General features: G+C 47.9%; 6 protein-coding genes across 6 annotated transcripts; 4 read left to right on the plus strand and 2 right to left on the minus strand.

Moving 5' to 3' along the window:
- Positions 1-482: 482 nt before the first annotated feature.
- Positions 483-904, plus strand: BKA55DRAFT_581807 (uncharacterized protein; the record flags this gene model as incomplete). Its single annotated transcript, XM_046194071.1, has 2 exons — positions 483-623; positions 653-904. The coding sequence occupies 2 exons, from the start codon at positions 483-485 to the stop codon at positions 686-688; spliced, it is 177 nt and encodes a 58-aa protein (XP_046043727.1). The 3' UTR covers positions 689-904.
- Positions 540-5,270, plus strand: BKA55DRAFT_667472 (uncharacterized protein). The gene is made up of 10 exons (XM_046197836.1): positions 540-1,223; positions 1,476-1,747; positions 1,811-1,904; positions 1,977-2,038; positions 2,072-2,616; positions 2,668-3,750; positions 3,784-4,071; positions 4,111-4,490; positions 4,545-4,669; positions 4,723-5,270. The coding sequence occupies exons 1-10, from the start codon at positions 774-776 to the stop codon at positions 5,231-5,233; spliced, it is 3,810 nt and encodes a 1,269-aa protein (XP_046043728.1). The 5' UTR covers positions 540-773; the 3' UTR covers positions 5,234-5,270.
- An 87-nt stretch (positions 5,271-5,357) lies between these two features.
- BKA55DRAFT_696049 (uncharacterized protein) lies at positions 5,358-5,870 on the plus strand (the record flags this gene model as incomplete). The annotated part of the gene is made up of 1 exon (XM_046200226.1): positions 5,358-5,870. One exon carries the CDS (start codon positions 5,358-5,360, stop codon positions 5,868-5,870), a length of 513 nt encoding a protein of 170 aa, XP_046043729.1.
- A 595-nt stretch (positions 5,871-6,465) lies between these two features.
- Positions 6,466-7,804, plus strand: BKA55DRAFT_581813 (uncharacterized protein). Its single transcript, XM_046194072.1, has 5 exons — positions 6,466-6,723; positions 6,783-6,819; positions 6,872-6,939; positions 6,993-7,369; positions 7,430-7,804. The coding sequence occupies exons 1-5, from the start codon at positions 6,550-6,552 to the stop codon at positions 7,770-7,772; spliced, it is 999 nt and encodes a 332-aa protein (XP_046043730.1). The 5' UTR covers positions 6,466-6,549; the 3' UTR covers positions 7,773-7,804.
- Positions 7,805-8,194: 390 nt separating this feature from the next.
- Positions 8,195-8,644, minus strand: BKA55DRAFT_581815 (uncharacterized protein). Its single transcript, XM_046194073.1, has one exon. It carries the CDS (start codon positions 8,577-8,579, stop codon positions 8,343-8,345), a length of 237 nt encoding a protein of 78 aa, XP_046043731.1. The 5' UTR covers positions 8,580-8,644; the 3' UTR covers positions 8,195-8,342.
- A 328-nt stretch (positions 8,645-8,972) lies between these two features.
- BKA55DRAFT_598483 (uncharacterized protein) lies at positions 8,973-9,383 on the minus strand (the record flags this gene model as incomplete). Its single annotated transcript, XM_046196240.1, has 1 exon — positions 8,973-9,383. The coding sequence occupies one exon, from the start codon at positions 9,381-9,383 to the stop codon at positions 8,973-8,975; it is 411 nt and encodes a 136-aa protein (XP_046043732.1).
- Between the last annotated feature and the right edge of the window lie 4,403 nt (positions 9,384-13,786).

Raw genomic sequence — 13,786 nt, forward strand, 5'->3', positions numbered from 1 at the left:
TAATGCTATAAGTATGGATAGGCGAGCGTGAACTGACGTCATGCAATTTGAAGAGGCGACTGGCCCGTTGCTGCTAGGACAGGGGAGCTTGGCGCAAACTTTGATTTCGGGGTTCCGGTCAGAGTTATAGTTCACCTCCGGAACTCCGGGTCATATATATATATATATATCTATGATGGTTGGATCAGGGTTGACCTGTGCGTTCAAACAGAGCAAAAAAGCAGATCTCGACGCAACACCTTCCAACCGTAGTGATGCGCGGACCAAAAAATATACCACGCTGTAGTAAAAACTTCTATAAGTTGATTTAATCGAAGAAAATGCATTTTTTCTATCCGAGGCGACCTGTAACAGCCAAAAAGTTGACCATAAAGTGTATATAGGGTAAGCAGCTATTCAAGCGGGCTCTCTCCCCTGCTTCACAGCAACCAATCAGCAATCGTTTAAAATGCACGACATCCCTGCTATTTGCTCATGAACCAATGAACGCTTGTTTAAAAGCGAATACCCCTGCGAGTACCCACTTGCGACGTCCTGAACATAACAAATTGATGATGGGCGCTGGATCGCAAACAAAGTTAATCCGTATTCTCGCGTCGTGTTCGGCACCAATCGCCACCCTTGTATAAAATGTGATAACTCCTCCTACGAGTTGTGTGATTCGCAACTGCCGTTATTTTTAATTTAACTTAAACACGTAATTAGACTTATTCGGAGAGTCAGCATCGCAATTGAAATAAAGAAGGGAGCTGCAATCACGGCGGAAAAGATGAATGATCAAGTCAAAGGAAGCAAGTTCTTCGTTAAGTATGGGTCGTCGAGCCTTCACAAACCCATACAAGGTCGAAAGCGAAAGCGAGCGGGCTAGGAATCGGCGCCGTCGACAACAGCAGAAACACCGAAGCCTGGTTCGTCAGGAGTGCCCTGCTTACCCTGGTTTTCGCGTGATCAACTCTTCCCATGGTCAGGTGCCACCTGAGGACGGGTCGCGTAACGGTCTGATGCATACTGGCACTGCAATTACTTTGCCAGCGCGCCAGACAGTACCTTCCGCTCCCGCCTTGGCTATAAACGTGCGTGCAGAAGCTAGGCCTTCAGTATGGGTTGATGAACATCCGCCGTCTTATCCAACGGCCTCTGATAGCACCGATGGTCAGGCAGTTCCTTCACTCACGGGCCAGCCGAAAGAAACGAGGCATGATGCAGGACAGTTCGCAGCATACGTCAGCGCGTCACCAACGCTAAGACTTCGGTCTGCAGGCCAGCGAGTTTCTCCCGAAACGTGTACTCCCCGAGGATGCACGCCAGAGTCTACCCGAGCGCGTACACGACTCCGTGTTCAGAGATACCGCAACCGATTGCATCGACTACGGATTCCACCAACACTACCCTCTGTCGCCTGTACGGATGGACTAGCCTTGGATCCCTTGAGAGAATCCAATTCAGGAGCGATAATCGGCAATCATCATTCTCAGTCCATCGCTAGGGCCCCAGGCCCTCCAGCGTCAATATATCGTGTCGAGACAGATCCACAGATGCACCCGGAGTGCTCACGCGCCGGCTCTTCACAATATGCCTCTGGGCTCATTGCCTCCGATGTCGATGGAAACCGCAATGAGACGCTCGATAGCTTCATTGAGACCCTCCGGCATCAAGACAACGAGTTAAGGTCTGATTTTTTCGACTCGCATGAGACTGCGTACGACCAGGCTTTCCGAATTTTCTTCCATTCTAAGTGTAAATGTACGTCTTATCGTATCTCTTAACGGGTTATTGAATGTTATATACTGACAGGAACACTTGGATCAAGTGAAAATGATTTCGAGGTCAATGAGCCAGAACATACTTGTTCTCTCCGAGAGAGCGTACAGTACCTACAAAGCTGCCTTCCTCCTCTACCGACGGTTTTTGGTGAAGCTGGATCTTATGATCCTGGCAGCTTTTTCTGACAATGGAGGGACTTCCTGTCAAGCAAGCCTGACCAGCCGCTTTCGTTTCGCAAATCGCAGATGCAACTTCTCCCCGAGAACGAACCAGAGTTGGTTCTGTGTAGACAATAGGATATTGACAGCATTTGGCTTGGGGCTACAGGTCTGCAAGCAATTCGACCTCCCAACAACTTCCGCCTATCTTTTCTACCCTCTCTCGCCCTAAACCTGTCATGCGACCAGGTGATTCAACCTCATGGACTGGACCTGGCCAAAACAAGGCATATCAAGTTTGGTGCTTTTAACACACATAGTGTACATTTTTCGGTCTTTCTCTTTTTCCCTTGTGCGGCCCCTGATCCAACCTCAGCCACTCGGAATGCTCTGTCCCTTGAGCGTCAAAAAGATCTTTATGATCACATCATCATCCCGGCAGCTTGTGAGGCCATATCCGATCCTTGCCGCCAGGAAATACCACGAACGTACGACATAGCGTATGCGAAGTCTCGTTCGTTCCAAGAAAAACCAGGAAATAATCGATGGAGGCCTGATGATGTCAACAGGGCAGTCCATCTGCAATATACGATCCCAGCGGAAGACCTTCCTCTTTTATGGACTCTGGTAGTCAGCAAAGCAGACGAATTCCAGCTCACAACCAAGAGCGGAGAAACTGTGCCATACTTCAAGGGTCCTTAGTTACTTTTTCAGTCTCACGACTTGAAGAATACTTTCGGGAAAGCAACACTCAACGCATCCTTAGACGATTTCGAGAGCTCAGTCCTTCAGGCTCTTGATCCTGCACACCTGGACATTCACTCCTGTTGGATCGATATTGGAGCCCGCGATTATGTTGCGAGTGATCCACCCCATAGTACTGCCAGGCGGGGACCTTTCACTGTTCTATGGAAGAGTCAATGCCATTCTTATCTGCATGAGCAAATTTCCAGAATCGCACCCGAGTCTCGTTCGGATGCTGTAAAATTCCAGAAGTTCTTACTGCGTGATATCGGGGACTATCAAGTTAAGGCGAAGCGTACTCGAGCCACCAACCCAGGCCATCCCCACGAGCGCAGGCCAGGGGTCATTCGCGCCAAGGCCTATAGTTGCCATAAAGAGCTGTTTTCTGTCATGTTCAGTGATTATGAAATATTCGGGTCAGGTTTTCTTCCACTCCTCGCTTTGAGTGAGGGTATGTTGAGCGATCTTTCCGCGAACAATCGAGGCCGGCGGCAAGCCTCGAATACTACGCAAATTCGTCGCGGTGCTCTTTTAAAAGCCTGGGAGGCTAACAAATGGCACTTAAGAGCTACTTCGAATTCGACAGCCCTTGGAAATTACGGTGTTCGAAAGGAAATGACTTTTCGACTCGATGTGATTCTTAGAATGTGGCATCGAGGCTATTTCGAGCCGAACAGAAGCCCCCATGTTGGCAATCGGTCTTTCAAGGTGTTAGATGCGTCAAGCGATGGAGAACACGATCCATTCTGGGTAGTCTCCACCAGAGACATGAATGATTATGTGTTCACCCAGGCTGCAAGATTTATCCTCCCTCTCGATCACTTGTTTCAGGAGGCGTCTCTTCGTACTACTATCTCGCCCCCTGCCTTGATTCTCGCTTTCTATACTGCTCAGCTCTTCTGTCGACTTCTCACTTATGCACTCGCAAGTAAAGAACGTTTCTCATATGACAATTGGATTTGGCTGCCGCAGTGGACGGTTCAGACTCGTCGAAAACCCAATATCCGACTTTTGCTAGAGCGACGGGGCCTTGGACTTGACATGGCTATCGAGGACTCTGGAATGCTGTGGATTCCTCCCTCGAGTCTCGATTAGTATGGCGGACATATTGCCTTAGAGGTTCTCGTCCAGCTTTATATCCCTCGAAATCCTTTCCAGCGCGGCCTCGTATCTCAAATAAGTATCCAGCGTTTTACTGTGTCCAAAGTCGCGATCAAAGTATGCCTCCGACAGTTACTTGAGCACGCCCGTTCCGAATTCGAACATGGGCGTCGTCACACAGCAGAAGAGTTAGTAGAAAGAGTCCTTCGTCTAGCTACTGAAGAAGTTGCTCGGGCTTACCACCAGCATATGCTTTCCAAACTAAAGCTGAAATGGGAGGACATGCGTAAAGAATTCGGGCAACGTGTTCTACCCCGCCTTGAACGATTAGAACAAAGCTAAGAGGAGTCGGCCCGACAAACAGGCTGTCTCGTTACGGCACAGACAATATGGGAGATTTACGATGAAGCTTGGACTACTTACGTCCGAACACGCGCCAATTCTGAAGTAGACGATAAGCCAGAAGACGTCCCCTTATGGATGGGAACGCGGAAGTATCTACCCCCGGACGACAGCTGGTCGAATTCTGTGTTCAATCGTCTTTTCAAACGCCCGAAAACCTCATTCTGGTACGGCCTCTACTTCCTTGAACTCTATCACCGAGTCAAGCGATTATGGGGCATGATTGAGGACCACGCGGGCTTATTTGATGAACAGTTCAGCCGCATCATTGGCTATTACATCATGGTTACTTTCAATAGTGATGCAACCAAAGATGTTGCTGTTGACCGTAGACCAGGAATTGAGCATTAAAGAGCAACCTTTTTCCGAATACAGTTTTGGGCTCCTTATTTCTCGCCGCCTGAATGCACCGCTCCTATGTCACGGGCCTTAACCGATTGTTATCGACACCAGAACCCCTACACCCCCCGACCGCGATATCAAAACCAATCGACGCCATGGTGTTCCAAAGGTATTCTACCAGTCTCATACAGCTATGGACACGGCTAATCAGCCACAATAACCAATTATGCCAGGCTAGATTAAAAGAAAGGAACGGAGTCTGTAAAGAGGTCATTGACTGCTTGATGGCTCTTGTTGGACTTAAATGGAGCCACAAGGATAATTGGGTACACGTAGAACCTTGGAGGTTTTATGAGTCATCGATGGGAGACGGACAGCGTGGAGACCCGTTCTGCCTTCCAATTTCTGCCATATCGACTCGATCGCCGATCAGCCCTAATCAACCCACGATTCTGTTGCCTTCTCGTCATAATGTCATGGCCCTAATTAACGCCATTGAAACTGTACCTAGACTTGACCAAACAATTCTTCAGCAAGCAATATGGATCCGCGAAATGCTTCGCAACGATGGCCAGCAATATGATATCCGCAGTCATTTCGAAACAAGACAAAGAGAGATGGATGACGTGATCCAGCCTAATTCCATACTCCGGCAATTCTTAGCTCGAACAGAGCCCCCCCATAGAGAGATTCAGGTGCCCGATAACTTTGACCGGATTTAAAAGCTTAAAAGAACGGCGAGGGGGTTGGTTGTTCGACTGGATGAAGCTTGTGGCTGGGTACTACTGCTGAAAAAAGCTGGAGTATTTTATCTAAAGTGCTGTAGAGAACCCGCAGTAGTCTGCTATGACACTGGTGATTTTTGAATTCTACCTGACCTCTTACGTGAGCGAACGCGACGATATCACTCAAGAACTTCCGCCTACAGCCGAATTCTCGGGCCTTACTTTGCATGATGACCCAGCCTCACCTATTTCTGCCAATGAGGCTCAGCCTGGACCGGGCTGCGGACCAGATGGCGAGCCTGACCCCGAGTCCGGGGCTGAACCAATACTCTTCTCGTCATCTCCACGCGATCTTACTGCTTATGTAGAAGATGGAGACGACAGTGACATATCCGAGAACTTCAGGCTCGCCAACGACGCCGTGCCAGACCTATCGATCCTAGCGCGACCGTCATCGACCGGCTCTACTCAGCATAACAGTCAATCACCTCAGCACAGAAACTGTTCTTCCTCGTCAACGCCAAGCCCCCCAGCCTCATTACCTTCGCCTTTGTCCAGTCCATCTTCAATACCGTCAGTGGGTAGAGACGAATCCATCCTCAGCGGCTATCTTCAAGCGATTAGTAGACAGTGATGATAGTGAGGCAGAAATGCAGGCTGTTTTATACTAAAATTTATATAACAAGAGGTTTCTAAGATAGTAATTGTATAAGCTTAGCATGAGCTCTTTAAGCGGAGCGATTTGTTTGTTAAACGATGTCGAGTGAAAAGCCCCATTTCTCTTGCTTCCCCTAAATTGCTGTGTTTTTGCTTTTGTTGTTGTCTGGCGGACGTGCTTAATGGCCAACTTCCCCAAGTGTTCAGCACCTTACACTCACCAGCTGAATTGTTGTCTGTCAAATCAATGGGTTTCGTGTTATTATTTCTAGTTGTGGCTGTTAATATGCTCCAATCTTCTCCCATGGCCATGGTCTTCCTTTTCTACCATGGATTTGATTATTTGCCTGCAGCGTCCTACTCAACCATTGGGAAAAAATGTGGCGTTTCCAAGCGAATGACTAGACAAGTAGCCACGTCCCAGCATTCCAATCAGCCCATGACGAATTCGTCAGCCCTAATTTGAGCTTTCATAGGGGGCTTACTGTCCCAGTTGAGGCCCCGACAGCTCGGGTAACTCCTCTGGCTTCCCCCAAATCCCACTTGGCCCCGTTCTTTACTTCCAAGCTCCATGTCCGTCTTGCCCGGATCGTCCTCCCGCATCAGCACGCATGTTTTGGCGATCCGTCGCGTTTACGTTACGTTATTGAAACCTCATGGCCGGCGACGAGTCTGTCCTTCGGGATTCTGATGATAGCAAAGTGTCCATGGTTATTGGCGTCGCCACCTTTCTCTTGGCCACATCCACGCTTATGGTGGTGTTGCGCGTCGTGAGCCGAGCCATGGTGAAGCAGTTTAGACTTGACGACATGGCCGCTATCGCGTCTTTGGTAGGTTGACGGAACTCGCCGAAGGAAATAAAAGTGCCAGTACTAACAATTTTCGCAAGTTGACCATGATAGCTTGTGGTATTGCGATAACATCAAGTTTGTCCCACTACGACCCTATCATCAGAAAACAACAATTAACCAGCATCAGTGACTCGATTTGGTCTTGGAAGGCATATTTCCACAGTTTCTAGTAAAGATCAGATTCTCTACCTAAGGGTAAGCGCAGGCCGTATTCCTCCAAGCAAAGTCGCGTCTAACCTCGAACCCAGTGTTTTTGGGTGTCCGTATTCTTCTACATGCTATCACTATTCTTCATCAAGATGTCATTTCTAATCAACTACTACCGGCTCCTCTCTGCCTCCAAACTACGGCCATACTGCATTGGAGCAATGGTACTGATTGTACTCTGGGGCGGTGGCGTTTGTATCTTCGTCTTTGTTATGTGCATTCCTCTTGCAGGCTTCTGGGACCCAAACGTTGACGCGAAGTGCGTTCCACACACAACCATAATGTGGTGGTTCAACGGCGTTTTCAACTCGATCGGCGACCTATTCATCCTGACGCTGCCAATTCCGGCTCTGTGGCGACTCCAGTTGCCACGCCGACAGAAAGCCTACTTGTTATTCGTTTTTAGTCTCGGATTCCTGTCAGTTAAGCAATAAGAAGCAAATCCCATCAGTGGAAGTCACTAACAGAAAGCACATAGGACTGTGGGCATTTCCATCGCACGGATGCGATGGCTCAAGATGGACGCCGACATGACTTGGTGGAACGTCACCCCTGCGCTCTGGTCTCTCGGCGAGTTGACGTCTGCCATTTCTTGCTCCTGCCTGCCATTCTTCAAGCCCTTAACTCTCCGCGTCAAGTCCTTCATGAGCCGTGCCACTGCAGGTGATACTCGCCCACAAATGACTGGCGGCGAAGGAGACAAGGGGGCTAATGCTCATTCCAGTGTCGGTGCTGGGCAAAAGGAGTTTATCCAAAATAGCAACCTGATGGTCAGTCTGGATGGGAGCCAGAACGGGCTGGTTGAACCAGTACCGAAATAGCAAATGGTTCTTTTTACTTTGTCTTTCCACTTGTACAATACAATACATATGGCCTTTAGGAGGGAGCCAGTATTGAGTCAAAGGCCAGGACTGGTCAGGCGCCGCTGTCGTATGCCGCCGAGAGTGGGCACAAGGCCGTCTTCAAGCTGCTGCAATCATATAAAGGTCAATCGCCAGGTCAATCATATCAACCGGAAGGTAAAATTAGATTGCCTAACTTGTAAGGGCCTTCGGCAGGGGCAGTCAAGGGCAAAACGCCTGAAAAACGTTCCTCTAGGAGAGGTCAGTGGCAACAAGAGAAGGTATCACGGGCGAGGCGGGTAGGCTGTGTACGGGTGCAGGTTAAGCGATGTTGCGATTTGTAACAATCAAAATTGCTGGGACTTCTATCATCATATACTTTAGGTGAAGAATTATGTACCCTTGATTTGGCGTATTTTAATTGGACCGAACCCTCCATATACCTATCACCATCATCATCACCGCCTAATTCTTTATAACGACTAAAGTCACAACTGTAAGTAACCTGACAAAGCAACATAAGAGGAAAAGAGTACTCAAACCACGTGCCTAGCTCCGTCTTATCTGACCATGTGCCAACCAGAACATTATGACTACATTCTCGCCTGCATTCTCGCCTTCTCCCGGCTGATCCGAGCCATTATTCTTTACTGATTCGGTCTTCTTCGCGGCCGCCTGCAGCTTTTCCTGCAATCTCGCCGTCGGTTTTGCGGGTCTCGAGGACCGATGCGTCGCGGTGACGGAATCTCCAACCTGGACCAAGATCTCCTCAACGGTCGCGTCCATTTCGCGGGACAAAGGCCCGCGGCCGCATCAACTTCCACGCCCACTCAAAGACACCTGATTTACCGGAGGTCCGGCGGATCGGTGACTCAGATCTTTTGTTCTGCGTCCCCAAACCAACCCCCGCCGAGAGTAGCCTGAGATAATCCACGGCTCGCTGTCGTCCTCTTGTTTAATCTTGCTCAAACTTCGCTTGTGAGCAACAATAGAGAACTTAATCCCAAGTGCCTTGCTTTTGACTGGCTTCGGCCGATCTATCTGTGAATGTAACATGGGATGAAAGGCGTAGTTATAATGTGTTTACAACTATCCAGAAGAGTCTAGGACTCCTACATGAGGTACTGAAGGCTAGTAGGCAAATTTTGAAGTCTCAGATAGCTTGCATGAATGCTTCTCTTACGGCGTCTCGTTGCTTCCTATTGTCTCTGCCTCATCACGCATAGCATTCTTATAATCATCCTCAGACCCGAAACCAAGCGCTTCGGTGCGTCTGAAGTAAGGCGAGTAATCATCATCATCCTCAAAGTCCTTAGGGTTAAGATCCCAGATTGCTTCTATCATCCAAATGAGCCATTCGGGTGGAGGCGGCCATCTGCGAAAATACTCAATTCGCTGCTTCTCGTCAAGTTGCTCTTTTTGTTGCTCCCACCAAGTGGAATAGATCATAATATAAGATTCGCCAGCACCCATGCGCCAGCATATGTCGTACGGATGGACTTTTGGAAACATGAACCAGGGTGGAGGAACTGCTCCGTGTTGCTGAACCAACTTGGCAATTTCATTTTGGTGCTCTGTGGAGGTGTTCATTATCCGTACCAGTATAGTACAGACCACGCCTAAGCAATATTTTAGAGGTGCGGAGTTGTAGAATTGTGATATATCTATCCCAATGTTGGTTGCGTTTGAAAGAGTAATAGGTCGTGAATTTTCATGGGGGCAATAGCTGATTTGATTTGATTTGGTTGGATTGGATTGGATTGTATCTATCGCACTGAGCGTGCTTAAAAGGTTAAAGTGAATATGATGAGCAGCAGTAAATGTCTCGACTTGTTGTTGTTTTCGTGCGGGGTATTCCATCCCGCAGAGTTACCTAAACATATAACGTATACGATAACGTGCTTGATAAGCGAGTGAGCCAGACAAGCGAGTGAGCCACATATCTTAACCTTCCAAATTAAATTCGCAATAAAAACACCACAATCTATCTGATCAATTAAAATTAATTGTTATACTATTCCCTATTGACCTCAATTGCCTCCTGACAGGTCCTTGCATTATGCCCGGTCTTTCCGCAAATACTACACTGCCGAACCTTTGCTCCTTGTGACCTTCCGCGACCACCTCTCGAGGATTCAGCTGTTAGCTGCGCATCAATATCTATCTGATCAATTGCTTGTAATGCTTCCCCTATAGTTAAAGGCCCTTCTTTCTGTACCTTAGTCCTTTTTCCCCTCCGGCGTCGCCCTACTGTCTTATTCTCTTGTTCAAGTTGTCGAACCCTATCATCTAGTAAGACCATCTTATGCATAAGAACAGTTGTTGCCTTCTCAAAATGCTTTACGGCTTCAATTATTGACTCAGGGGAGCTGCTCTTATGATTTCTGATCCTTCCTTGCAGATACTTAGAATGCGATTGGGCCTCTAGCACTGTCTTTGGGGTCCTTGCAGTCCAAGGGGTCGATGGTATTATGACCTCTACGGGAGGCGTCGGAGTCCGTAGCTGCACATCAAGCTTCGAGATGACATTTTCTGGGTTAAAGGGAGCAAGCCCAGCTCCTCTGAAACCTCCCTTGATATTGCTTTCTGTAATAGCAGCTTGGTGGGCGGCGTAAAAGGCAGGAAAGAACTCAGTCTTCTTAATATAGGTTATATTGCATCTGATCAGATGCTCTATTTCTCGACCATATGCCTTTTTCAGCGGCCCAAAGCACCCTACGTCAAGAGGCTGAAGTAGATGAGAGGCATGAGCAGGCATACAGAGCGTGATAATCTTGTTCTCTTTGCAATATTTCTCGAATTCGACGGAGTGGTGACTTTCGTGACCATCAAGGATCAAGAGGCGATAGCGACTGTTCGTTCGCTTAGCTGTAGCCCGATCAAAGTGCTTTAGCCACTCGAGACCCAGCTTATTATTAGTCCATCCATTTTCGCTCAATGCAATAACCCAATCGCCGGGGAGGTCGCATTCTTGGTACCAATTGGCAAGGTGATCCTTGCCTGCACCAATGATAAACGGCGGGATCGATTGACCGTCCGCATTGATCCCCTCGATCACAGTAATCCATTCGCGGTTTCCAGGCTGTACTTGCTTTGGTCTTCCTTGCCTGTAAGAGCTTGTGACGACTGTTCCGGGCTCAATTACGCCCATCATAAAGCCGGTCTCATCAAAGTTCCAGATATCATCTGATCGGATACCGTATTTCGCGATTGTATTCTCTACAAGCCGAAACCAGCCACGAATAATAGTCGGATCTTCGCATTTAGCTCTCTGATAGTCATACCTCCGAGATAGACGTGTCTTTAGCTCTGGTTGTCGCTTGACGAAGTTATAAGCCCAGCGCTTGCCGACGTATGGCGCGTTGCGGTTGGCAAGTATAGAATTAGCTATATCTTCCACATATGATAGTCGCGAGGGAAAACCTCGCAAATCTAGGTCTAAAATGAATTGGACTACTATCTGCTCTTCCTGATCAGATAGTTTCCGTGACTTTGTGGGAGTATCACGCGTTGAAAGAATGCCATGCTGGCGGCGACCTAAGGTACTACGGTTGACATTGTAGATATTTGCCGCCCGTCGGACTGTAAGTTTAGGGTTATCTTGAAGGGCCTGAAGGGCAAGAAGGATTCTAGCTTCATTTGAGGACTGTGGCATATTTGTTGGTTGAGATATAGCTGATTGAATTATAATGTTGTAAGGTGAGGGATTTTTGGCTCACTTGCTTGTCTGGCTCACTCGCTTATCATACACGTTAAGTTAACTTAGAAGTTATAACTTAATTAATTAAATGCATGTGATAGGGCACGTGACTAATTGACCTTTTGTATAAGAATAGGAAGCTTATATCCTCTCAGATTGCCGGTAGCTGCAACCTAGAACTATATATCCCTAGGGAAAACCCTTATCTCTTCAGGCGGCATAAAGCTCCGGCGGGGTCACGACAGGGGTGTAGGACCTATCAAAATGAGCGCTACTTGAAGTACATTCTCACACACCTAAATTTGCGTGTGATAGAAGTACCAGCAGTCAGCCGTGTTACAAATAGCTACATCACATACTTTGCAGCCGTACACGGTCTGCACCCTTCGTTCATTTCCTGATATCGGCTGTAGATAACCTCCTTTTTCCTTCTTCCTTTTAAAGGGTCGGGCCTGACCCTGCCGGAAGCCTTTGCAAGCTAGGCAGCTTGAATGTATGCCCCGATGGACATGATTGATATCTCTTTGTAGGTGAATTTGCCGTGCTTCTGTATCCTCGATGTCTTCTTCCATTCCTGTACGGCCTCTCTTCCTTATGTGACTTTCAGTTGCGTATCTGTTGAAAATGGCATTATAAATGCACTCCTTCCAAGCTTTAAGCGTGCTATAGGGCTTCCAACGAGGCTGCCGTGTTTTCTTCTGTAAAATGAAGCTATTCGCAAGTGCGACTTCAAGGAGGAAAGACCAAAGCAACGCTTGCCAAGGACCGCGCCGGAATCGGTGCTGATATGTTGTATAAGACCGTATCTGATCGCCGCGGTCAACGTGATTCATTTCATCGTTATACTGAGCGGCAACAGTAGGAATAGGGATTATCTTGAAGCTATCACCATTGAAGACCTGCTGCAGGCGCTGTGACTCTGCCTTTGTGCCTCTTTTGGCGGGCTTTTTCCTCTTTTTTGGTGTGCGCTCGTGAGGGGCTCCGCTAAGCACAGTTGAAAGGAAGAGCACGATGCTGCTATCTTTCCAAGCGATTTGGATGACCTAAGGAGAAAGGAAAAGGACAAATTAGTAAGGGAAATACAGGTAAAGCTGTCCATACCTGTTTATCTTGTGTCGGGATCAAATATACCTTATTATATTGCAAAGCTATGCCGTCAGGAGCTTTTCCGGTCTCTTTTATATGCTTCATCTCGGTGGTGATGCCGCAGTTAGGGCGTGCCGTGCCTGTGGCACCGTGGCCAAGCTGCCGAAGAAGGCGGAAGAGCTGCGGCGACGAGAAGAGGTTATCCGTGAAGACGTGATGTGTCTGCGTTGACAGCCTTTTTAGTAGGTGAACCACGACGCTTTGTGTATTGTTGAGAGGAATCTCGGTCCGTAGCTTTCCCTTCTTGCCATACGGCGTTGGTGTAGGTAGCTCGACTATAACAGCCTTATATGGTGATGCCTTCACGTGCCAAAGCCACTGCAGAAAGAAGCCCTGTTGGGCGATAACCCAGACTTTGAACCCCACGGGCGTGGGTTTATTCTTGACGACTGTTGTCTCTTTTGATCTGCCTGTAAAAGGGATCATACACTCATCTACAGTGAAGTTAGTCCCTGGAGAATAGAGCTCGATAGACACGCTTTGTATGTGATTAGACCACTCTTCAGCCGCTTGGAAGGTCTTTGGAAGGTCGCTCTCATCCCTCACATCGAGCTTGGTGTAGTCAAAAGTGCGGAAATACCTCGTGATCAGCTCGAACTTCCGTAACGGCATGAACTTGATGATTGAGTGAAGAGGGCGCTGATCTCCTAGGCTAGGGGTCTTCCAATGGTCTTTGATCGATATTTCCCTATGAATTCCTAGGTAAATAAGGACCCCAAGCCATACATAAGCTGTTGCAGTAGAGATGCCTTCCCACTTGAGAATGCGGGACTGTTTGGAAAGGGGGGTATTCCAGTTGTCAATAATGCCATTTTCAAGTAAGTGAGTGACCCAGCTGTTGGTGTATTTAATCCATGACTGTACAAGGGAAATAGGTACGAAAAGCTGGAATAATTCAAGTGGTTCCTTGGGTAGAGGGTTGATCTTGAAATCACGATATTCTAGGTTAAAAGGTTGAAAATCATCACCGCAGCCCTCTTCGGGCGGAAAATTAGGCACGCCGGTGGGGTCATCAGCCGCCCTCAAAGGCGGGGTATCAAAGCTGTGATCATCTATATAATCAGGTATCTCTTGGGAGCTCATCGTTTTAATTAAGACGCGTTAGGGTCAATTTGTATGAGGATTTTGATGATTTTGGCTGTGTTGA

This window comes from Fusarium redolens, assembly GCF_020744475.1.
Source record: "Fusarium redolens strain MPI-CAGE-AT-0023 chromosome Unknown BKA55scaffold_20, whole genome shotgun sequence".
Classification (NCBI taxonomy): Eukaryota; Fungi; Ascomycota; class Sordariomycetes; order Hypocreales; family Nectriaceae; genus Fusarium; species Fusarium redolens.

Excerpts from the sequence above, each read along its gene's own strand:
- BKA55DRAFT_581813 (XM_046194072.1), top strand. The coding sequence starts at position 6,550 with ATGGCCGGCGACGAGTCTGTCCTTCGGGATTCTGATGATAGCAAAGTG. Across the intron at positions 6,724-6,782 it reads TGGCCGCTATCGCGTCTTTG|TTGACCATGATAGCTTGTGG; the intron begins GTAGGTTGACGG and ends AATTTTCGCAAG. Across the intron at positions 6,940-6,992 it reads ATCAGATTCTCTACCTAAGG|TGTTTTTGGGTGTCCGTATT; the intron begins GTAAGCGCAGGC and ends CCTCGAACCCAG.
- BKA55DRAFT_667472 (XM_046197836.1), top strand. The coding sequence starts at position 774 with ATGATCAAGTCAAAGGAAGCAAGTTCTTCGTTAAGTATGGGTCGTCGA. Across the intron at positions 2,617-2,667 it reads AACTGTGCCATACTTCAAGG|CAACACTCAACGCATCCTTA; the intron begins GTCCTTAGTTAC and ends CTTTCGGGAAAG. Across the intron at positions 4,491-4,544 it reads ATGCAACCAAAGATGTTGCT|TTTTGGGCTCCTTATTTCTC; the intron begins GTTGACCGTAGA and ends TTCCGAATACAG.
- BKA55DRAFT_581815 (XM_046194073.1), bottom strand. The coding sequence starts at position 8,579 with ATGGACGCGACCGTTGAGGAGATCTTGGTCCAGGTTGGAGATTCCGTC.